Source organism: Protopterus annectens, chromosome 5.part0, assembly GCF_019279795.1.
Source record: "Protopterus annectens isolate FY-2018-M chromosome 5.part0, PAN1.0, whole genome shotgun sequence".
Classification (NCBI taxonomy): domain Eukaryota; kingdom Metazoa; phylum Chordata; order Ceratodontiformes; family Protopteridae; genus Protopterus; species Protopterus annectens.
In genome coordinates, this window is record NC_056735.1 from 153,191,372 (window position 1) to 153,217,772 (window position 26,401).

Here is a 26,401-nt window from a genome sequence, read left to right on the forward strand (position 1 = left end):
GTGTGAGTGCAAGCGCGCATGCATGTGTGTGTGTGTGTGTGTGTGTGTGCGCGTGTGTGTGTGTGTGTGTGTTTATGTATGTGTGTGATGTGTATGCACGCATGCATGTGTGTGTGTGTGTGTGTGTGTGTGTGTGTGTGTGTGTGTGTATATATATATATATATATATATATATATTAGAGTAAACAATGAACTAACATAATTGCTTTTGGAATGTGGGAAGAAACTGGATTGTCCAATATAAAATGTTAAAACTCCACACAGAAAGTTAATTAGAGTTTAGGACTGCACTCTGTATCTTAAGGTAAAGGTTTTAATCACACTTAACTATTCCTTATGATTGCACTTATGAAAATTCAAACTAAGTCACTGAAATACTGTAGCCATTTGTATTTATTATACAAAGAAACAAAGAATATGTACATTGTAGTATATGTTTCAGCAGAATTTAATAAAAACATTAAAAAAGGTAGTATTTTCATTACTTAAGTATTTTTCTGATGATACTTAGCAACCATAAACATTAAAAATGTGTAACAGCTGCCAATCAGTTAATAGTCAATTAAACAGAGCAGCATACTGTATTTCTGTTACAAGTCAGGGCAAGGCTATTACTTTACTTAAAATAATCCAGTTTTATGTTATTTAAAAATGTATAAAGTGCAATGTAAACATAAAAGACATATTTTTAAAAACAGTCAGTTTAATGATTAAAATTTGTTAATATTTATCAGATGGGAAGCAGACACTCTTGAGGAACTGGTCAATATTTAATATCCAAAAAGATGCTCAGTGAATTAGATTAAGGACATTAGTCTGAAATTAGGATTAATGGTCCACTGTGTTTCTGTCACTGACACTATTGTCACATCTTGTTTATAAGTAGGTAGTCATTTCTTGAAAACAGTTGGACATGAAACAGCAGTAAACATTATTTCAAACAAGCCATCACAATAGCTTTAAATTTTTCCATGTCACAGGACTTCATGACAAATGCTTTTCGTTCTTTCTTAAGCAGCTCAAGATAATCCATAACCATCATTCCTCTAGACAGTTTTCCATTCAGCTCCACACTTACAGCACACTCTATGTATTCTTTTACTATGTTGTCATCTATTGCTGCAGCCATGGCATAGGAATCACACGACACAAATCCAGACCCAAGGACTAGCTCCTTAAGACCATGTTCACTTTTAGAATACTTTATAGTGTGTTCAAAGATCTTTTTCATGAACTTAGCCTTTGCTGTGTCTTGGCTCACCCATATTTCGTAGAATTCCTGAAAAAATATGACAAACATAACTAATAGGTCATTTTGCAAAATTTTTTTCTGAGATTTTAGGAAGTAGTTTATGATATCAGTAATGTAATATGAAGGCTGTAAAAATATTAGTAGAGTATGTGCATAGGAATTAATGTGAGAGACATTTTCCTTCCAGCTCAGCAACCTTTCATAGTTTTCACTCTTATCACTGTCTTGTGAATATTCCACATAAGTGGTTTTCATTTGTCAGTTTCTGTCATTAAGGATTGGTTATACCTCTGTGACAGCAGGAACCAGAAGAAAACATTGCAGCAATGCCAACTTCTTTTAGAGATCTTGTCACTTCATATTCCTAACTTAAGAGTTTAAGCCATATTGGAATGGTTCTAGCATCCCTCACAGCATTTCCCTGACTGCATTACCATGTGTGAATCCCACAGTAACAATGCAGCAGTGTGGACTTGGGAGACTACGCCTTCTAAGAGATCATATTTTTCAGTGATGTTTAAGTATTCACATGATCTAAATTAACCACACCAGTTTCTGAAGACAGTTCTTTTGCTTTATGACTTGGTAGCACAACCACCGTCTGCTTGGTCTACCAAGACTTACTCTCATTTTGTGTATAGAGCTTTGAAAGCATCATGCTACTTAAAAGCAGTTTAACCGATAGTCAAAAGTCAACAAATGTGATCAGAAACTAGAAGAAAAAATACTTGTCACTCCTATCTTATTCATCTTTATAGTTTTCATACACCTGCATAACTCAAATGATTAGTATTTTTTTAGCTTATGGGGCTAAATTTACTTTTCTAAAGGTCATTTCTAAAAATGGGGTCTATATTAGATAAACAAAAGTTTATCTTACCGAACGCTGACATTATCTAAAATCCCAGAACTCGAAACTGCAATTATGGGGGGCTGTGCCCCCACACCCCCCACTAAATATATATTCCAACTCCGAGATTGCACTACAGTGAGGAAAGGGCAAATATTCCCATCTTCACTGTACTGCGATCTCACAATTCTGGTTTCAGGTTCCGGGATTTTCACTCATGTTAGCATTCGGTAAGATAAACTTTCATTTATCTAATATAGACTCCTAAAAATGAATATCCAGAAATGTGACTAGAGTTCTCTGTGAAATGCTGTTTCAATGTGCAGCTCTTCAAATGTATAAGTAATACCAAAGTATGAAAAGGGCACATGAAACCACTTTAAACATTTAAACTTCAGTTTACATGCTCATTAACGGCTGAATTATAAAAAGTTAGTTCTGCTAATTAGTCACATGCCAATTAACAGCTGAATTATACAAAGTTAATACTGCTAATTAGTCAAAAAGTTGAAACCCAGCAATTTACACATATTTTTTTATAAGCAAAATCTTAAATAATATTGTTTAGTACGCAAGTCTTAGAATTGCGCACATGCAAACGCTGCTTTTAGGATATTTTTTATTGTATAACTACTTCTGAGCAGTTTACTAACTCACACACACAAATCCACGCACACACACACACACACACACACACGCACACACGCACACACACACACACACACACACACACACACACACACACACACACACACACACACACACATGTATAACAAATGTGAAACTATTTAGCTAATACTAAAACAACAATGTTCCTTTTAAATGATTACTCTGGGAAGTACAGTGCTTTCCTTCTAATCTGTCACAAGAAGGATTCATATTTTCTTTTGTGTCTATACAAGAAGTTAAAAATCCATGTCCCTTTATATTCTCACTTACTGGCCATGAGTTCTGAAATATGTAAAATTTAAACCTAGCTATATTTAAAATGGAGAAATACTATTTTCTGTTATTAATATAATCCATATTGCCACTGTAGTGTTCATATGAATAAAAATCTCACTCCACAAGGCCAAGATGCATTTATCTGTTTTAATGTAGAGAGAGAGAGAGAGAGAGAGAACGGAGTAATATTACTTAAGTTGGTAGCATTCTTGTCCAAAAATGTTTTAAAGAAGCCCATGGCTTTGTTTCAGTGCTTTTATTACATGAGCTAGTGCATGTGTAAATTTAATAATATAAGTTGGCATTCTGGACTGGTTACCATTTTAACTGACTTAATGTGGTGCCACCATAAAGTAATCAAGCGCATATCCACTTAAACATTTTGAATAAACCAAAATCACCTTTCATACTGCTTTTTTTGCACAACTGCAAAGTGTATGCACTTAACACCTCTAATTAGTGTGACAGTGACACTGAAGTTTCCTCGGGTGTCTTAGATGAAATTGAATTTGCTGTTCTTTTACTAGTAATGTTCTGCAACTCTTAAGAAAGTTAAAAAAAATCAGTGTTGGATACATACACTCATGTTTACCTTCGTAATGTACTTCTGCAGTGTAATTCACTGTAAGTATTCAGAGTAGAATCATTCACTCCCAGTGATGAAATGGAAAATAAACATGGAATAAATGTGTTTTCACAACTATAGTGACAACAGCTGGTGTTTTCTGGTATGGCCTGAATAGTGATGCCTTCTGTTGCACTGTCTATTCAAGCATTTCAGAACAATACACCATTATTATATAAATCACAAAAGTACAAGCTTTTTGTCTAAAGTTATACATGCAGTCTGTTATTTTTTATGAGTAATATACTAGATGATTTAAGTTTTCCAGATATTAACGTCTCACTTGTGTCCGTATTTTGAGCAGTATGGCTGACAGAGCTGATGAAATACCATTTGTTGTGGCCACTTGCATCTATGGTAGAAAATACTTAATTGCTTTTGCTTTTTTTTGGGTTTCTTTTTATTCTGGTACATTAGTGTCGGTGGTAGTGTTATCTTCTAATGTTTGAAAGTAGTAATGGGGTAAAACCCGAATTAGCTTTCTTCTGTTGTTTTCCTTAATATCCCTATTGTCCAGATGAAGGTTATTAATGTAACAGTATAGTGAGGAACTAACAAGATATGATCTGCAAGGGAATGTCATACTAGATAAGATGCCCATGTTTTATTTTTGTTTCTTTTTTATATGCTTTTTACCACCATGCCTACTGACCATGAAGTGGCCTCTTAAATGGACACAGCTTATTCATTCTCTGACACTGAGAATTTCATTAAGTCTCAGAGTGAGTACTATTCTGAGGGGGCTGTCATTTAAACAGCCTCACTGACATCTTGGCAATGAGGGTATATTTGTAATGGCAGTAACCTATTCCTGGGTAAGGGTAGTGAGCTGTGTCTCCACAGAAGCACTCAGTGCCTTCCCCATGTGAGTGCACACTTTCACACGCCTGTGTTGAAGGCAACAATTAAGATGTGGCTTGCCAAGCTTAACGCCCACTCCCAGGCTATGTATTTGCATCACCACTCCTCCTGCAAGGGGTCGTAGCAGTGTTCATCTAGCTTCACCCAGCTTTACACCCCCCCCCCGATGGATACGCCCATCTTCTGCCTACCAATTTTTTAAGCAACTGAGCTGCTACTCAAACTAAGATTGTCTGGGTCATAGTCATGGCTTTATGTCTATGCTACCAGATATGGCATAATGGCTAAAATTCTGACCTCCACCAGAAGGTTAGAAGAACACTGTCATTCTCTCCCCTTATGTCCAAGATGACAACATTCCAAGGCTGTCAGTGCAACTCCAGCCATGGTGTGTCTGGACTGGCTATTAGAAATGTTTTTATTCAATGGAAACTCAAAATTTGATGCAATAAAGAAAAAAAAAACATCTCAGTGTATACACAAATATACAAAATTCGCTGTTGAAAATGGTGTGCAGAATCCAACAGAAAGGGAAGTTACCACAATAACATTGTTTTATTTAAGTTATTTTTCGACAGACTGCCAGGTAGATTCAATTATGACAGATATGGAGACAATGTATAAATTGCCTCAAGTCAGGTAGACTGAACAGCAAATTTTAAGACTTGTACCTGCCTAGATATTAGTTATCCGCGGTGGTGCAGTGGTAGCATTGTTGCCTCACAGCAAGAGGTTCTCCCGTTTGATTCTCGACTGGAGTGCGGGGAGTGCCTTCTGTGTGGAGTCTGCATGTCCTCCCCGTGGTTGGGTTAGCATTCGAAAGACATGCGTAAATGGAAGTGCCTTTGTTGAAGGTTGAACGTTGAGCTGGCACCTCGGCGTTCGTGAAAATCTACTGCCAATCATTAGCAGACAGGAGTTCCGGTGTGGCGACCCTTAACCGGGAAAAGCCGAAAGACAAACAAACCTGCCTAGATATTAGTTAAATTAATATAATTCTATAGCCTGTAGGGAATAAGTTTGCAATATTTGTTGGAGAACTTCTACAATGTAAAATGTCGTAAGTGTAGATATTTTCAACAAAAAAGTATAAGTATGAGGGGGACTCACCATAAAAGTAGATCCTCATTTCATACAGGTGTCTGTCACCGTTTTCTTTCTATTGAGAAACTGCCTGATAATCACAGCCTATTTGGTCAGAAACCAGAGTAGTTACCCCTCCAGCTGGATTGAAATGCAGTATATGTTGTAAAAGTATTTTTTTTAACTTAAGTACAAATCCTAACTTAAAATTACAGTAAAACAAATGTTAGTAAGTGAGATGTATAAAGGGATCTTGAAAAATCTAATCGATAATACAGATTGTGGAACCAGGCAGAAAGTCCAGTTATGCAACATATTCAAAAAACAGTAGCTGAAGATGAAATGGTTCTTTCCTGTTTTCTCAGTAGTCATTATAACAGAGCACTGACAGCATTCTAGCACAGTGTGTGATCCTTAAACTCTTTGCAGTGAATGGAGTGCCCTGATTACACTCCAAAAAACAGTAAAATAACTTCCTTGTTCAGTGCTTTTTAAGCACAAGACCTGACCTTAACAACACTTAGAAGGGTCCTTAACAATTGTAAAATGGTATCCTGGAGGAGTTGGTATTTCTAGAGGGTTTTGGTGTGGGCCCATTCAAGTCCTGGGTGGTTCCCTCTCCAGATACCCTCATCAATTTGGTGTCCCGGAGGGAGTGGAGAGAACCTGATGTGGTGGAGCCAGTCACCTGGGAGGCTGATAAAGTGTTAGTCCCTCCCAAGGATAGACATCAAGGATACATTGATCAGGACTGAACAAGAAGGAAAGTTGCTGTCTGCACTGAGGTATGTTTCTCTACCCCTCAGAGGTCCTTTACCAGGTATCAGAAGGGGGATGACTCTTTTTTTTTAAAGTCACAAGAGTTTTTCCAGGATATTCCTGGTGATGAGGTCTCCCATGGTGGCAGGGGTGTACAACTAATGCTGTCCAAGGGACAGGGGTGGCCTGCAGAATCAGAAATTTAAGGCTTCCTTCTCTGGTAAGTCCTTTCAGCACACCTGAAAGGTTTCCTGGCTGTCACTGTCTGGAGGCAGTCGGGGAGCACCTGGATCTTTATCTCAAAGCTTTGGAGGCCATCATTTCAGATGATAGGGATTTGAGAGTTTTATTCAGGGGTTATTCTATTCCTTTTCACTTTAAAGGAGAACCAAAGATCCCTTCCAAACAGTTTATCCCTTAAGTGAAGTGAAGCAGCAGTGGAGATAAGAAAGCTGCTTCTAAACATAGTCATCAAAGAGGTTCCACCAGACCAAAGAGGATCTGGGATTTACTCAAGATTCTTTTTATTGCCAAAGAAAAACAAGAAACTCAGACTGATTCTTGCCCTCAGCGAGTTGAGTGCTATATGAAACAGACCAAGTTACAGACCATTCTCTCTGTGCTGAGGAAGGATAACTGCATGTGCTCTGTAGACATCAAGGATGCCTACTATAACATAAAGATAATGAGGCACTCTAGGAGGTTCCTGTACTTCTGGCTGGGAGGCAGCCATTATCAGTTCTGGGTGGAGTCCTTTGGGCTCACAACAGCCACCCCTCTGGTTGTTCACCAAGTGTGTAGTAGTGGTTGCAACCTGGCTCAGGAAGCAGGGGTTCTAGGTCTTTTCTTACCTGGATGACTGGCTCCTTACAGCAGCCATGAAGGCATCTCTAATCTAAGCTGAGGACTATTTGCTTCAGCTGTGTCTGTCCTTGGGCATCACTGTGAACTACAAAAAATCCAGTCTGTAACTGCACCTTCTAGACTATCCTCCTTACATATTTAAACATACTACATTTTAAATTCACAGGAGCCTACAGCTTTCTTGGTTCTGCATATCCTTGGATTGATGGCTATATCTATTTTTCTTCTTCCCCTGGTTCAGTGGTCAATCTTATTCCATCCTATGGCTCTTCAATCTGTCTTACCAATATATGCTGCCACCATATTGCTTCATGGCTTGAGTCTCACCACATTCAAGCAGGTTGCTCATTTGTTCTTCCTGAGCCTCAAGCCATGATTACCATGGATGCTTCCCTCCTGGGGTGGGGGCAGTTTGATGGAAAGACAGTCCAAAATACCTGGTCCCAGTCAGAGGCTGGTCTTTACATCAATGTCTTGGAGATGAGAGCAGTCCTCCTAGTACTGAAGGCCTTTAAGGACTTTTTCTGCAGGGGTGTGTTAGACATATAGTCTGATACCAAATCAGTAGTATGGTATATAAACAAATAGGGGGATCCTGCTCAAATATGATGTGTCAAGATGCCATGAGAGTGTGGCAATGGGCTATGTCCTTGCAACAGCTTCTGATAGCAAAGTGCATCCTGGGGGAAATCTAACATACTAGTAGACAGCTTGAGCAGGAGCATCCTCATGCCTCAGAAGTTGTCTCTCAATCCAGAGATAGCTGTGCAAGTGTTCAACTGCCTGGGGCATCCCTTCTGTGATCTCTTTACATCCCCTTCCAGCACCAAATGCAGCAGCTTTTTTGCCCTGATTCAACACACACGGCAGTCGCCAATGGATGTTCTTTTTTATGCTTGGCCCCCTGGTCTCCTTTATGCCTATCCCCCAGTACATCAGTAATAAAGTTTCTTCAGAAGGCAGCCCATTGCAGAAAGACCATGATCATCATAGCTTACTTTTGGCAGAGACAAGTTTGGTTTGACTCTCTGTGGCCTCATCTGTTGCACCCTCTCTAGGTCCTGGATCCATTTTCAGGTCTGATCTCTCATAGGACAAGTTTCAGGCCTGCTGAATCTAGCTTTGTTTGTATAACTTGAGCACTGATCCAGGCCATCTTTTTTGTAGAGGGTTCCCTTGCAGTGTAGTAGCGGAGTGTGCAGTTAGAACTTGTATGACTGAAGACTGCTGGAACAGGGCTCAGTTTTGAGTTTTTTCTGGTTAATTGGGTAACTTGTTTAAATCAGATTGTTAATTTTCTATTGTTTTATATATATATATATATATATATATATATATATATATATATATATATATAAATGCACTTTATTCATCTGCTTTTACTGTATTTGTGTTTCTTCCCTTGTATCTGCTTTATTTTCTAAAAAAAAAAAATATATATATATATATATATATATATATATATATATATATATATATATATATATATATACTTGTTTCCCACCTTTCTAGGCTAGTATAGTCCAGTTTTCAGGTTAGTGCTGAATTCAGGGCTATGTTGCAGATCTCTGTGTTTGCCCATACCTTACTTGGATAGAAGGAAGTTTCTCTGTTCACCTGTCAGAGAGGGGAGCTTTGAGCAGCCTATCTGTCCCTGGAGGAGTGGCTTCAGGTCAGAAAGTAGTAGTTTATTGGCCATTTTGGGCTAATTTCTATCTCTTTTATTTCCCTGCTATAAAAACCACATTTGCCCAGTTTTGTGCACCGGGCAGAGCTGGTTAGCTAGGGTAAATCTATTCCTGGCTCCACAAAGTCTCCTCTTCAATTTTTCCCTTGGAACTAGACAAAACTTAAGCACTCAAGCCATTCATTTCACAGTCCAGCACTTGCTCAAAACTCATAGCAAGCACTTATAAACCCAAGTACTACAGAAGGACAAGGCTCTCTATTCGACCTTACCAGCCATTCAGTAAAACCGTTTACTGTACCTACCCAGGCATGTTCAAAGGGCAGTTTCAGGTGTACTCTCCAGTCCAACTGGTGACTCTGGGCATTTTGAAGCAATGTAACAACTGCCTCATGTACACAGACAACCCTCTCCTCCTACCACCAAACACTAATACATGCGAGAGATGCAATTATACAGCCAAACTGGAGGTTAAGCTCTCTCAACCCAAGACTGGATCAGACAGTCAAGAGGAGAAGGGAAATACTGGCATCACACCACCAGTCTCACATAGACCCATTAAACCAGCACCGGTAAAAAATACACGTAAATACACAAAAACATACTCGGAGGCTCTAAATAAAAATCTGCAAAAGTAACAGAGCCCTCCAAAGCAGACATCCAAGCAACCTCCACCCCCCAACACAAACCATGAAACACATACTTCACAAAACCAGTGTGCCATGCAATCACAGCCCTCAAGGCAAAATAACATACCCAACATTCTAGTAATAGGTGACTCTATAGTCAGGCATACTGACGTCCCACTCACTAGGCTGAATAAGGAGAAGGTTACTGTTAGCTGCCTGTTGGGTGCCAGGATCCACCACATAACATAAGCACTCAGGTCACTCCAGAACAAGTACAAATATGAATCTGTCATTGCCCGTGTTGATGTGAATGACCTGAGATCCCTGGACTACATGAAAAGAGACATGAAAGAGCTGTCTGATCATGTAGCCCAGGCCGGTATGACCCTGACCCTGAGTAGCATCCTGCCCTCACCAAGAATGATACCACTGTATAAAGAAAAAATTATAGATTTCAACAATTGGCTAAGGTTCTGGTGTCGTTCAAAGGGGATCCAGTGTCTGTCTGCCTGGGATGACATGCTCGACAAGCCACGCTGCTTTGCTAGAGATGGCTTGCACCTGTCTTTTGAATACTTGCCAAGGCTCTTGCCACCCCCATATTGCCTTTTTTAGGCAAGGCTCAAAAGACAAACCCACCACCGTAAATAGCACAAGTAACAGAAATCTGAGGGTAATACTACTCAGTGCCAGAAGTCTAAACCTCAAAATGCACGCACTCGAGGCACTCCTCAGTATGGAGAAAATCGATATATGTGCAGTAACAGAAACCTGGTTTAAGGCTCCAAAGAGCACCCCAGCACTACCAGGCTACAACTCATGCCATACATTTCGGCCACAGAACCTGGACAGAAATGCAAAAGGCGGGGGAGTATCCATATTCATCAAGGATACAAAAACCTCCAGGTTAGTGGCACAGCACGATGCTTCAGAGATTATCCACATGCAACTAACAATGGGCAAAACTGCAATTCAAATTGTAGCTTGCTACAGATCACCCACCATGTCCCAGGACCCCCATTCCGCATTTCTGGAAACACTGGGTAACATAAAGGTCCTACCAAACACCCTAATATTGGGTGATTTCAACTACCCAAACATTAACTGGGAGAACTACTCAAGTACTAACTCCCTTGCCCAACATTTCCTAGAATTTATAAACTCAAATGCCCTGGAACAACTTGTCAACACTCCCACCAGAGGTGACAACATATTGGACCTGGTCATCACCAACATAGGCAACAGGTGTTCCACACCGGAGGTCAACCCCTCGCTGGTTAGATCTGACCATAAACAAATCACTTTGGATATCCACATTCCGCCCCCACCCCCGGACAAGGAAACCACCATGAAAAACTTTTCAAAAGCAAACTTCACCTTACTTAAGACGGAGGTGGAAAGTTTCAAAGCCTCCATGCTAAAGGTAATGCTGTCCAAGCTGCAAAATCCTTTACTAATGCATTCTACGGGCACCTACAAGAATGCATGGATCATGCTATCCAAAGCATAACCAAGACTTCCAAGAAAAGGAAACTAATCTGGTGGACCCCTGTCATAAACAAGCTATACAGCAGAAGGAGGAAACTAGCACAGAAAAGAGTAAAATCCCAAGAAGGGAAGACATCCCTGATCAGTATCAGCAAGAAACTATGATCCCTAATAAAATTGTCCAAGGCAAGCTTTGAAAGAAAACTTGCCAAGGACTCCAAAGATAACCACAAGGCATTCTTTAGCTATGTCAAAAATCTAAGTGGCAATGCTCAGATCTGCTCAGAGTTAGTGCAGAATGGCATAAATACACTGAACCGACCAATATTGTCAACTTCCTGGCAGACAGGTTCAGTGCAAACTTCACCCCCCCCCTCTTACCCCCAAAAGGGCCCATAACCATACCAGAAGAATGTAGAGCCCCTGAAATCACTGACACTCAGGTTAAAATAGCCCTCTCCAAAGCCAAAAACACAGCATCAGTGGGACTGGATGGTGTCCCAAGCTGCGTCCTACATGTGCTCAAAGATGAATTAACCCCTCACCTAAACACACTGTTCAAACTCAGCCTCTCCACAGGCTGCGTACCCATAGAGTGGTGCACAGCAACAGTTATTCCGCTCTACAAAGGTGGAGCCACAACAGACCCCCAGGAACTATCGCCCTATAAGCCTGACTAGCTTGGTCTGCAAGGCTATGGAGCGCATCATCATGGAACTCATTAACAGAGACATTGGGAACCTCCAAACACTGGACCCTACCCAGTTCGGCTTTGTTAAGGGCAGATCATGCCTCCTAAACCTGGTGGACTTCTTTGAGACAGTTACCAAGGCTATAGATGAGGGAAAGGTGGTACACACAGCCTACCTAGACCTCGCAAAGGCCTTCGACACCATTCCCCATTCTGGTATTATAGACAAGCTCACCAACTTGAACATAAACCCCTATGTCACAAGATGGGTTGCCAATTGGCTCACGGACAGAACCCACATGGTGAGAGTTGTGGGAGCTAGGTCTAACTCTAAACCGGTTACAAGTGGCGTTCCCCATGGCTCAGTCCTAGGACCCCTCCTGTTTGGCATATATTTCTCAGAGGTACAGACAAGCACAGGAGGACAATGGCTGACCAAGTTCGCAGACAGCTGCAAACTAGGGGCTATAATTGACTCATCAGCTGTCACAGACATCCTCCAAAAGGGTCTCACTGAGACGGATACCTGGTGTCAAAATCATGGCCTCAAGCTAAATGTCAAAAAGTGCATAGTTGTTCCCTTTGGAAATAACAAAGTACCCACAAACTACCACATAGGTAGTAGTTCCCTAAATACAGAAAACATAATAAGGGATCTGGGGACCTAAGTAGATAGTAATCTCTCCTTTGATAATCACATTGCCAAAGTGGTTAGAAAATCCTTCTATGTGGCCCACCTAATCACAAAAGGGTTTGCATCCAGATCAAAAGAGGTCATTGTGCCCCTCTACTCATCACTTATCAGACACATCATAGAGTACAATGCCCCATTTGGGATGTACCTTACAAGACACCTGCAACAGCTGGAAGCTGGAAAGACCACAGAAGTATCTCACCAAGAGGATCACTAGCCTCAAACAGATGCCCTATGCAGCTCAACTGAAGAAACTCCAGCTGTACTCGGTTGCATACCGCCTGCTCAGAGGTGATCTCTGCCTGACATATAAGGCCATGTCCAACCCAAAATTGATGGACACGCTCCACCTAAAGAAAACCTTATCCCTTCCAGCCACATGCTCTAGGGATCTAAACCTCATCACAACAATAAATAGGATGTGCTGGAGGGATAGATTCCTGTTCAAAGACCAGTAAACAGTGCTGTGTAGAGTAAACTCCAAATACGTAAACTACGCCAAAATAAAAATTGAATGCAAAGCTTTTGGGCTAACCACCCTTCATCAGTACATAAAACACTACATTTCATTTTCACTTTTAAATAGGGCACATTTAAAATCGCGTCACAGCCAGCCTATCATCATTTGTTAGCAATTATTACTTTTAAAACAACAGTACCTAGAATTCATAAATATGTACATATACATACAAATACATACAAATTTTTATTTTGGCGTAGTTTACATATTTGGGATAGATTCCTGTCCCAGAGCCTTCCCATGCTTTGGAACAAGATTCCAATCTACATTAGGCAGAGCTCCTCGCTAGCACTCTTCAAGAGAAACCTTGACGAGTGGATGGGAAACAGAAAGTTTACCCCGGGGGTCACTTCAGTGGCTCTGCTGAACAGAGGCACAGGGATCTAATCTAAGGGGGCAATGAAAGCCAACACATTCTGGCTAGGCTTATAAATGCCTTTGGGCAGATAGCATAGTACCTACCTATGAACCTATGAACTTATGTACCCTCAGGTCAACTTCACCTGAACAAAAATCCCTCAGACTGACCACATGATTCTTCCAGTTCTAGTGATGACTAGAGTCCCCAAGCTTTCTAAGAGAGTTGTTTATATCCTTTTGTCATCCTAGAAATCTTCCACCAGGAAGGTTTATGTTAGCAAGTGAATATTTTCTATTTGGCCCTCCTGAAAAAGTTTATATACTTTCTGCACTCCTTTGGATGCAATTTTAGATTTCCTGGCAGATTTGTTTCATTCTGGTCTAAGCTGCTCTACTATCAAAGTCCAGTTAGCTGCCATATCTAATTTTCACACTGGCGTGAATAATACGCCTGTTGTGTTTCTCAAACTGACTTTTCTGAAAGACACCTTCCTCCTAAGACCCCTGTCAGAGATTCAGTCCCACCTTGGGATTTGACTATACTCTTGCACGTTTTGACTAGGCTTCCATTCGAGCTATCTGCTACAGTAGATTTGAATATGCTGTCTTGGAAGAATTTGCTTTTGGTGGCTATTATTTTTGCAAGGACATTGGAGCTTCAAGCCTTATGTTATATACCACTTTACCTAGTTCTCATAAGGATAGTTTCTGTACTTGATAATCCTTCCTTCTTACCTAAAGTGGCCTCTGAGTCAAATCTAAATCAACCTATCCATTTAACTGCTTGTACCCAAACTTTAGCAGCAGTGGAAAATACTTGCTCCACTGTCTGGGCTTTCACTGTCAACTAAGATTTTATTTGGACAGGGCTAAGGACTTTCAGGAAATGTAACTAGCTTTTTGTCTGTTTCTCAAAAACTCAGATGGGTATGCTTGTTTCAAAAGTGACCTTATCCAGATGGCTTTCCAATTGTATTTCTTTTGATGACTCATCACAGGGAGTTCCTTAAGAAACTCATTCGACAAAGGTATTACTATATGAACTGTGTTCTTTGCCTGAGCCTCTTTAGCTGAAATTTGTGGAGCTGCTACTTGGTCTAGCACTCATGCCTTTGTAAACCATTAAAATTAGATATACAGTCCAGATCCATGTCTACGTTTTGTGGAATTCTGAATGTTATCTCTTGATGCCACTCTGTGTTTTTACTCTGTCCCATAAGTTGAGATGGACAGAAAAGACAACATTGGATATGAAAGTTATGTACTTACCATAATGCTGGAGTCATGTTGTCTTCTTCTGTCCATTCCAACCATCCCTCCATCTGTTTCTCCTTCCAAATTTTCATTCTTTTTGTGCTGCATTTGGCTGATTGTGCAGCCCAGCCCGAAGCTCATATTTGGGGCTACTTATGTAGTACCCTTGTTTCCTTTTTCCTATTTTGGAACTTTCCTCTTTCTCTTTATGGAAACAAGTAGGGTAAAAATGATGTGAGGAAAATCAGGGAGGGCAGTGTATTATGAGTAGAGGAGGTGGAGCTTTAGGGCTGAAGAAGTGGAGATGATAGCCTTAAAATTGGGTCAGATCTGATAATCCACAGACTGAGATGGATGGAAAAAGACAACATAGTTATAGCATTATGGTAAGTACATAACTTTCATTTAATGTAGAGTAGTTGTGGAAATATATTTTTCTAAGGGGAGCTGAGACATTTTGCTGTGCATTTTGATAATGAGTATGCAAGATTCAGCATTTTAAAGTGACTGCAGAAAGCAGAATTTGAAATTGTACTGCTGAATATAAAAAGATGGAACGGAACAGACATTATTGCCAATATAGCACTATTTTTGTAATAAGCAATTATTCTGAGATATCCCTCCAGTGCTTTCATGTAGAGGGATAAAGCCTTGACTATTGCCTACATGACATGAGTTCAGTTAGTGTCACAGGTGTCTGAGGCATTGGTAGAAGAAGGACGGGTGGGCCCATCTGGGAGGTGGGCACATTACATTCAATCTCTGATGGAGGCTGGGGACATGTAGTGGGTATTTTCCTGATGGGGAAGAAGTGTGGGATATTGTCTATGTCACAGTGGAGGCAGAATAATATACCAACACATCCCTATTGTACATCTGGTCCTGGATGTAACATACATGTGCACTGCAAAGGGAAGTTAGGGCTTAAAGGAAAACCACTCTTCAGCAGCCATATAACACTGCACCAGGAGCCTCAAACTCCTTTCTGGCCCTAGCCATGAGCTGGAGCAAGTCCAGGGAGTGGAAAAGGAGTGCTGGTAGACCTGATGAACAAGTAGTAGCCCTGGTGACAGCTGATAGTTAGCTGCAAAGAGAAAAAAATATTCTGAGATTTCCAGTGGGAGTTGCTTAAAACTGCAAGCTACTGTGCTAATTATAAACTGTGTTTTAAAACTTATTTCATTTATTGATTTTGTTGCAATAGATAGTGAAAGTAGTACTGTTTTGTGCAGTACATACTAATGTACAAGGAGGGAAGGGCAGCATTTTCCCAACTGGAGCTGTGACCTTGTGCTTTGCACTTTATGATGACAAAGAAGCAATATGCAGCATTTTAAATGCCAGGCTCCATGACATAAAGAGTTGGAGGCCTCACTGTGACCCATGTGGCTGGAATTTATTTAATTAGTAGCCCTGGTACTGGAGGAAATTGACAAGGAATAAGAGAAATAAAGGGTCTTGGCCTGCTCACCTGTCTAGGGGAGGGATGTATTGCAGGCACTTGGTGAGCACATAAGGGGGTTCTGCTTCTCCAGTGGACACTGCAGAGACTGCCAGCTATGCTTGAAGATGGGAAGGCAGGACTGCTGCTGCTGCTGCAGCTGTGTAAGTGATGGATGACTAGCACTGAAAACCTCACTGCATGCCCCCTTCACTTATGTAAGTCAAGCATGCACAGAGTATGTAGGGCTTAAAGTAAAAACATGAACCACTCTTGAGGGCTGCCTAAATGACTACCCCTCCCAATTGACCCACTTCTGGTGATGTATAATGAGTGAATTGATTGGCCAGGAGGGTTCTGATGATCAGAAAGTAGCAGGGGCAAAAGCTGAAAAAACAGTACATTAACGAAAGAATAATAAAATAAAAACACTTTAAATTATTTCAGTAAACAACAGTTGCATTGTAGTACTGAAATAAAAGACTATGCACATTCGCGCACGTGCACACACACACACACACACACACACACACACACACACACACACACACACACACACACACACACACACACACACACATCATTGGAGGTATTCAGAAAGAAAGAAAGATAACGTGACCATTCGGTCATAGTGAGATAGAGGCCTGATGGGGATTAGGTGTGCCCAAGTACCAACACAGTATGGATCCACCAGGGATAATGCTGCATAATGAATCCATGTATTCAGGACAATGGCAGTCATCAGCAAGCAAGTAGAATGCATTATGATAGGTCAAGTGACCCAAGTGCATCAGCATACAGGTAGCATGCTTTTATGCATTCATAGAAGCACTGTGTGTGTGTGTGTGTGTGTGTGTGTGTGTGTGTGTGTGTGTGTGTGTGTGTGCAATGGACAACAAGAAATAAGCAAACTGAACAAATGAAATAGCCGTGTGTGTGTGTGTATACATATGTATGTGTGCAATGGACAACAAGAAATAAGCAAACTGAATAAATGAAATAGTCAACCATGGGGAAAATATGTATTTGCAATTGTCATACTCAGTGTATACACACACACACACACACACACACACACACACACACACACACACACATACACACATACACACATACACACATACACACACACACATACACACATACACACACACACACACACACACACACACACCCAAGAGCACAGCAAAACCATGGACATCAGAAACAGCCTATAACTATACATTAAAGCCCACAGTAATGCTATTTAGCAGAAATTAAACCTTATTATCATATTTATGTTGGCACAGTATAAAAGCATGGTGATGCTCATGACATCACTCTCTGTCATGGTAAGTGAATGCTAGGCATCACTGGTACCACAGTAGTCCAATATCCATGTATAGTAACATGATGCACATAGCAGAAAGGGACAAAGTAGCAGCTGCTTGGCCATGCCCTGCAGGCAGCTGGGTAATGAAATAGCCATGAAAATTAATGTGATGCATGTTTGTGGTAGTGAAGTCTGGCTTCAAAACCATGGGCAAACACACCTGCGCCCACATACACAGACTGGACCTCATAGTGTGGAATATTGCCAACAACACACTGCAGGACTGGCACAATTCAGAAAACATCACTTTATGTTATCATAATCGTCAAACTGTGAGGCCTTAATAGTATGAAAAACAGCATGGTCATGATATTGCCAGAGACTGTGCTACAGAAGTGGATGAAATACTGCAAACAGAAGATACTGCATACAAACAAAATATAAGTAAAGCTACAGCAGACAGGAGTTCAAACAATACACATCAAACTGCAGAGTGCATAACTGCCATATACAGCTGGTACACCATGCTGACTGCTGTGTGCTTGCCCTGCAATATCTCTGGCAGGGATATACCCGACTATGTTATTTACAGCCATGCATTCCAAATCTCTGACAAGTTCTGATACCCTTGATAAGTGTAAACTTGGACCTGGGAAATGAACCATTTACAGGTTACTTGTGTCCATAACAGACATAGGTGCTAAACCAGGGATGAATTTCCGGTTTCCTATCCAATTTTCCAAGTTGCACTTGAATTGGGTTAGGGAGGAACTCTGATTCACATGGATGGGGAGCCTGTTCTATAGATGGGGTAGTCCCTGGGATACATACCTATCTCTCCAGCAGGTCCTAGTTATATCACAGGCAAGGTTTAAGTCTTTAGAATGAGTAATTCTGGTGCTGTTTGTTTTGTGGATATGCAGGAGGTCCATTAGAGTAGGGTCTGACAATGCCCTGTATGCCAGGCAGAGAGCTCCCCTCAAAAGCCTGTAGGAGACAGAATACAGGGATAGGGCCTTTGAGGCAGTCTGCATAGGACATTTTACTTACGCCCTGTATTCTTTTAGTGAGGAAAATCTGTAGACGTTCCAATTGTTGGATATGCCTGGTTAGATAAATACCAAAGGGGGCACTGTACTCAGTGATAGGTCTGATGAATGCCAGATACAGTGGAACAATGACTTCTTTGGACTTAGATGCCACACCTTTGTTTATAAGTTGTGCAACATAGAATGATTTTCTCACCACTGTAGACACATGATGGTCAAAGGTGAGATTACTATCTATGTGTGTCCCTAAGTCCTTGACTTCTAGGTCAACTCTAAGGGGTGTGTTGTCAATATTATAGTTACCAGGGATGGATGACTTCCCAAAGGATACAATTATGCATTTCTTGGTATTTAGTTTTAGTCCATGGCTCTGACACCAGTTGTTTGTCTGTGTCAGCCCTTCCTGGAGAACATTTATGTCAGTTTGAGATTCAATGACAGCTCCTAATTTGCAATTATCTGCAAATTTAGTCAGCCACAGACCACTGATATTGGTCTTGACTTCTGAGAAGTAAATGCCAAAAAGGAGCGGTCCAAGGACTGATCCCTGAAGGACTCCACTTGTGACTGGCTTCTTTGTAGAGGTGGATTCCCCAAGTCTAACTTCCTGGGTCCTGTCTGTGAGCCATTTGGCTATCCACCAGGTGACATACAGGTTTATACTTAACCTCTTGAGTTTGTCAACAATGCTTGAGTGGGTTATTATGTCAAATGCCTTAGCAGGTCAAGGTAGGCAGTGTGAACTATTTTGCCCACATCCATTCCTTTGGTGACCTTCTCAAAGAAGTCCACAAGGTTGAGTAGGCATGATCTGCTCTTGACAAAACCAAACTAGGTGGGGTCCAGTGTCTGGAGGTTTACTATATTTCTATCGATCATTTCCATGATAATTCTTTCCATGGCTTTACATATAAGACTAGTGAGACCTATGGGTCTGTAGTTTCCAGGGATTGTAGATGGCCCACCTTTGTGCAGAGGGATGACCGTTGCCTTTCTCCATTCATGAGGCACAAAGCCTGTTCAGAGGTTACAGTTAAACAGTAATTCCAGAGGCCCTGATAGGTCATGTTTCATGCTATTTATAAGGCATCCTGGGATAATGTCTGGGCCCACTGATGTAGTGTTCTTGGTCTTAGAGAGATTAAGGACCTGTTCTCTAGTGATAGTAGGGGGAGTTATATTTGATGATATTTCCTGAAGGAAGGTTGAGGGGGACAGTGGGGTAATGTTGCAACTGAATTTATTAGCCAGGAGGCTTGCTATATCTTCTGGCTTAGTATAGGTGGCTCCATTTACAATGAGCTCTGCACACAATTGTGTATTACCTTTGAGGTTGTGGACATAGCTAAAGAATGCTTTGTGGTTGCCTTTGGCCTGGGAGGCCAAACTTAACTCAGATTTGACTTTGGTAGACTTTATTTGTCCTCTGAGTTCTTTGTTTAGCATGATCAGATTACTTTTATCCTGCTGGATGCTGCACCTCCTAATTTTTGCCATGATTCTCATCCTCCTGTTATACAGCCTATTGATTTTGTGATTCCACTGGGGTGGCTTGCTTTTTGAGTTAGTTCTTCTTCCTGGTGGATGCAGCTGCCTCTATGCAGCTATTAATATGCTTGTACAGGGTTTCTGTGAGTAGTTCTGCATAGGCAGCAGTGTTTTCAGGGTTTATGGGAGCTTGAAATTTTGCCAGGTTTGCACTTAGTAGCAGGAGGTTAGCCTTAGAATACTTCCTGAATATTCCAGGTTTAGCTGGGGGTCCAGGTTTTATTTTTACTTCAAAGGAGACCATTTTGTGGTCTGATCTTACTAGGGAAGACGTTACAGTAGGGGATGTGCAGCACTCTTCCATATTAGTGACGACCAGATCCAGTATGGCTGCACCCTGGTTGGTGTATTGACTATCTGGTCCATGGAGTTTGCATTTACAAAATGCAGGAATCTCTGTGCATGTACTTTTGGTGTCAAATAGGATTCCCAGTTAATAGTGGGGTAATTAAAGTCACCCATGAAAATGGTATCAGGTTGGATGATTAGTGTTTCTAATTAGTTTAAATACATGGTATGGGTTTCCTGGGTCATAGAGGGGACCTATAGCTTGCAAGGAAGTGGTATTGGGTTTCACCTATGGTGATTTGAACATGGAGCAGCTCAAGTGCACTGTCCTGTTTGACCAGCCTTGAAGTATATTTATTTTTGATATAGATAGAGACACCTCCACCTTTAGTCCCTGCCTATGAAGTAGCTGGTCTAAAAGTGATGTCATATAGATGCCTTAAAGAACATTATATAAGATGATGACTAAGTGCTTTTTGCTGACTATACTACTGAGGAAAGCCTTGCTGCTGAAACCGGTCTAGTTTCAGTTTTATTAAACTACTTTTGAACCTTCCTTGGTGCTGGCCTTTTTTTCTGATTTTGGATCTAACAAGTGCTCTTGCCGTGCACCAGCCTAACTTGCTAGCTCCTATACACTAAATGTGTGGAAGTCATTATAATCTTGCACTGTTGGTGTGCTCTCCGCGGCTTTAAACCATGTCTTAGTGACCACTCAGTGACTTCACTCTAGGGTGAAGAGAGCTTTTATGGATTGAGTTTTTTGTTTAGACTCCTAGCATAGAGCAGTTTTTTGATTTGCTATGTCGGAAGTACTTCTGGTTTGGCATTGCCTAAAAAAGGCCCTGTGGGGGAGGACAATGTTTTAGCTAATATTGAAAAGCCTAGAGGGGAGAGGTGCAGACCATTCCTGGCAAAGCTGTGTGTTCTGTTGACCATCTCCTTCCATGTTGACAATAACTGCACCACCTTAGAATGACACCAGAAAGTAAGCCAATTATTAAAGTCAATCATCTTTTGTTCGTATTATGGCATCATCTTTGGAGTAGGCAAAATGCTGTCCAGTGATAGGCTCATACCAGCCTGAGACATATTCTGAGAGTCCCACGATGTCTCTCTTCATGTAGTCTAGGGAGGTATGTGTCAGGTCATTTACTCCCACATGGACTATGACTGAGACATATTGGTACTTGTGGTCCAGTGACCTGAGTTTGTGCGTAATGTAGTGGATCCTAGCCCCTGATAAGCAACTGACTGTGACTTTGTCCTTACTCAGCCTGTTGAGAGGGACATCAGTGTGTCTCACGATGAAGTCTCCAGTGACTAGAATGTTTGATTGTGTGGTGGATTGCCTTATGGGCTTAGAGGTAGAGATTCCATGAGATGTAGCTCTATGTGTTGATGTGGGTGTTGTTTTGAAAGAGCACATATGGGGCTGTTGAGGGTATTTGTTATGTGTACTTCATATAGTAGGTCTTTGTGGTTTAGGAAGGTTGCATTGAAACACTGAAAACTATTTATCAGACCATCAACTCATATTAAACCCCAACAAAACCAAGGTTATGCCCTTTACCAATACCTCTATAAAAATAACCAATGACCAATGACCCTTCTCCATCTTTTCCTCCAATGGCACAAAAAGAAAACCTGTTGAACAAACAAAACTTCTCAGTGTTACTCTTGACAATGGCATGAAGTTTGATACATTAACAATTTAAAAAGTCCATGTAAAATTTGGTGCCCCTTATAGCGCTAAGCCCTATCTCACCAATCATGCTAGATATACAACAGCTAGAACACACCTTTTATCTACCCTTATTTACTCTTCCCAAGTATTCACCAACCTCCACAAATCAGATTTGAATAACCTCGAATCTTACTGTAATAAAATAGCCAAATTCACCTCAAACCAGCCTCAAAGATCACACCATTGCACTCCCCTTCACCATCTAAACTGGATTGAACTACCTAACTTACTATCTTTCAATCAACTAATAGTTGCCCATTCAGTCATCCATAAACCTGACGACTGTCCGGCTCTATCAGACCTTGTTCAAGTGTACACTAACTTCATTTCACTCAGGTCAGTTGATAAATTATTTCTCAAAGTTATCAAGACTCATAACTTTCACGGTGACTCTTTATATGGCCATACAATAGTCAAATCCTGGAATTCTCTTCCCCAACATATTCTATCCATCCCTGATATACGTAACTTCAAACGGCTCCTAAAAGTATATTTCTCAAATCATTGGTTATGCTCCTGTACTCCCTGAGGCTAAGTTACACCTACCCTCCTTCACTGTCTACAATCACTTTCTCTCTCTCTCTTAGCCTTTTGTCATCTTTGCAATCTGACGTCTACCTTCTGATTCTTAACTTGATGTTCTTTACTTTTTGAAATACTCTTATATCCTGTTTTTTTGTGTTTATTTGCATGTAATCTTTTTTAATCTCTGTTTAGCTGCATGTAAATTTTCATTTTCTGTTTTGCATTGCTTGTCCCCTCTCTTTATCTTATTGCACTAAATATGTAATAATGTAAATTCTTTTAGCTTTTCTCCCCAGGTCTCTGCTGAAAAGGGTCTACTGGCCCAGGCGGAAAATACCTGGTAATCAAATGTAAATAAATAAAATAATAACTATTTAAGTGCCTCAGCATATGTGGGATGGTATGTCTGCTTTGAATTGTGCATGATGGGTGCAGTGTGTGTGTACTACTGACAACCTTATTGACATTAGGAGTACTTGTATGTGAGAGTTTTGCCTCCAGTGACATTATGTAAATACATCTCTCACATACCATATCAGTTTGTTTGAGAATTAACTAGTTGTCAGTAAATATGAGGCAATTTTTACATTGCCTCAGGATGCCCATATCCACCAAGTTGGTAAAAGAGACAGCAGGAAAGTTCATATTCATGGCAACAGACCCTTTTCTTATTTATTAGACATTTGGAGTGAGAATCTCAGTCACTGTCAGAAGTATCCAGTTTGCAACTATGGGGACAATGCTTGTCACTGCAAACTAGCTGTCCTGTATGCAACTAGGTAATGGAGAAATTTCAATTGTGCGTTTACAGGAAAAATGCCACTCAAGGTGTCTGAGTCTGTATAGAGCACTGCCAAACACTTGAGGGGAAACTAATGCATAGACCCTGAAAATTTAAGGATGAAATATTTAGGCAGATATTTTGAAGTTAGAAACAAATCAAACAGTACTTACTGAAAAGAAAGAATTAACTTGTCAAGAATGAAGAAAAGAGGGGAGTTGCATGGATAGCAACTGCATGGCTATTACTATCACTGGCATCACCACAGCTTCACTGTGTTGGGATACAATGCTCTTTTGCTTCTTTTCTCACCAGAAGCAAAATGTTAGAACCAATCCCAAGATGAGAAGCAGGCCACAGCCTGTTTGTTGATCTGCAGTCTTGTCCCAGGTGATGCAAGGGTCTGTAGGCTTGTAGCCTTTTCCTTGTAGATGCCTTAAATAGCAATCTGACCAATCAGGAAAGTTAAGTACAGACACTCACTCTCCAACCAGAAACAGTCAGGAATCAATGCACTCTGCTCCTTCTCTTACCAGGACTAGAATATGAGCTCAGATTCCAAACTATCACCTATAAAGCAGTTATTAGGTTTTTCTGGTGATCACCAGTCTCCAGGAAATAATGTCCCTGTACTCCTTCTCTCACCAGGAGAAAACAGAAGCAGTAATCCCAAAGATGACTACTGAGAGGCAGAATGTTGGCTCTCCAGTAACTGGTGGTCTTGCAATAGATGTTTAAAGGTAAGATGAAAAAAATGGTTTATCCTAAACACTGCAGTGTGCACTAAGCAGTTAGATAAGAAAGGGGGTAACTTAAGTTTTAACTGTCTAATTGGACAGCCACTATTTTTAAAAGAGCAAGTCAGATTGAAGGGGGTGGGCACTTTTGTATTCTGGTACTATGGAATACAGTGGGATGGCCAATTAATTTAAATAGTTGAAGGGGAGTGACTTCACAAAATTATAATTTTGTGCTTATTCACACCAGCCAATGAAAGGAGAGAGGGAAGAGATATATGATCAAATTTACATAAGGGGCAGGCAACTAGAAATACAATGGTGTTTAAGAACACAACAGTAGTAGGGTAGAAGGGTGGGAAAATTTTTCTCTGACTAACAAGAGACACAGCTGTGGTCTTTTTTCAAGTTTTAATATGCAATTAAAAGCAGAATACAAGTAAAACACAATGTAAAGAAAACAAATCACAGTATACAAAATAGAAAAATGCAATATAATAATACATAGTTCAAGAAATCAAAAGAAAACTAACCTTTCCCCTCACAGCAAGCTGTGGCAGAGTCTGGGTGAGGTTTTTCCAGTAAAGTCATTGTGATAAGTTGGTCAATGTCTTGAGGGAGAGGCATCACATCCAGACAGCAATGTCATGGGGGACAGGCATAACAGTTGCTCCTCTCATGTTTGGGGGAACAACTATCTGTGCCTCACTGTCCAAGCATGGCAGGTTGTAATACTTTTGGGAGACAACTATGCAGACCATGGGAAACAAATATGACAGCTGACAAACATGTACTAATAGACACAGGGGCTGTTCTTTTAAAGGACATCAAAAGTTATGACCTCCTGAAAGCACCACAGGGCTTACATGGCATAGTGTTTCATTACTCTGACAGTGGTGTACAGGAACCTGGGTTCAATACATTGCAGGACTAATTTCAGGGGCACAGGAAAATAATTTTTTTGGGTGGCGAAAGCCAGGGAACCTTTTCGGCTAGGCTTACTTAGGCCTTTGGACCGATAGCCTAGTACCTACCTATGAACCTATGAACATCATCAACTGAGAATATGACCCTGACATCTCATGAACACACTAGTTCTATGCAGGATCACTGCAGACACCACCAATAACCCCCACACCTATGCTAGTGTTGCTATCCATGCCACGTACTCCCCATCTATGCAAATGGTGATGACTGTAGCCTGCCTACCCGCCTGGCTCATGCAGGTTAGGTAACGTCTATTGCACAGTATGGCCAGTCCATATTCTGTACTGCATAGCCTAGAGTTGTAAATATATGTAACAGTTGCGTTTTGTTCTGTGCTTATTCTGTCATGGCCTATAGTTGTGAACCACATGGCTCATCTTTGCCAGTGCCACAAAGAATTACACCCATCTGTGCGTCATTCATGTCCTTCTCCGACTCCTCACCTGGCTCCTCCATCAGTGCTGACACACAACTGCTGGCCAGTTCCATAATGACCCCGTAGTGTAAATGTTTACACAGCAGAATGTTGTGTTGCATGGCACACACTACAGATAGCTTACTGTATATCTCAGAAGTGTACTGTACTGCACTGCATTACACTGTCAAATGTATTCAGCCAGTGGAAACAAGAATTCATCACTCTGAAAACATATTCAGTAATGTTCTGTGGTTATGCTATTGCAGTGTTGCCAACCTTCTCTGCTTCTGTCTGGGGGCTGCAGATGGGAGTCTTCAGTCGTGCCTGTAAGGCTTATGCAGCATCACTGGTAACATACAACAGCAAAGATCATTATGAGATGTCTGCTACTTATATTCATGTCACTGCATAGTCATGGGCTCCAGAGTTAGTAATGTGTGCACCAATCAACTAGATGACCCTGTAGAAAGGCTCCTGCTGCAAAAAATGCTAGTATAGATTGCATGTATGCCAGATATGGGAATCATGGGAATCACCTGGATGATGCAAAGACACAGTGAATATACTACCATGTTTTCTGCAAATCAGCTGGCAGATGATGGACTATAAAACTTTTTGGTTGATATACTGTACACTACTTGGTCTGTCTGGGGACTTTTATAGGGAAATAGACTATGTCACAGAATGCCTACATGATGTTGGCTCTCTTCTCTGCTGTCCATGCAAACCATATCTGCTCCTCCACATTCATCAGCATTACATCAAGTAAATGGTGAAGGATTTCTGATGCTGAAACCTGCAAAACTCTTATTCTGTCTCCCGCTGGATGCTCTAAGGTTCACATGGCAAGAATAATTAGTGATACACAAACCATCGTGCCCACTGGGGTAGGGTTTCCATGCATCCTCCGTGATTCCATGTGAAGATGGCACAAGTCCACCAGCTCCTGTATTGTATCTCTGTCCACAAAGCAGCTCTCAAATATGTCCCAGTTATTGTCAGTGAT

The 26,401-nt window shown here is 40.9% G+C and overlaps 1 protein-coding gene across 1 annotated transcript in view; it reads right to left on the bottom strand.

Moving 5' to 3' along the window:
- Positions 1 to 375: 375 nt before the first annotated feature.
- Positions 376 to 26,401, bottom strand: part of LOC122802524 (inosine-uridine preferring nucleoside hydrolase-like) — a 311,465-nt gene continuing 285,439 nt past the window's right edge. Inside the window, exon 5 of the mRNA XM_044072178.1 lies at positions 376 to 1,279. Within this exon, the coding sequence (XP_043928113.1) occupies positions 932 to 1,279 (348 nt within the window). The 3' untranslated portion in view covers positions 376 to 931. The remainder of the gene's footprint in view (positions 1,280 to 26,401) is intronic.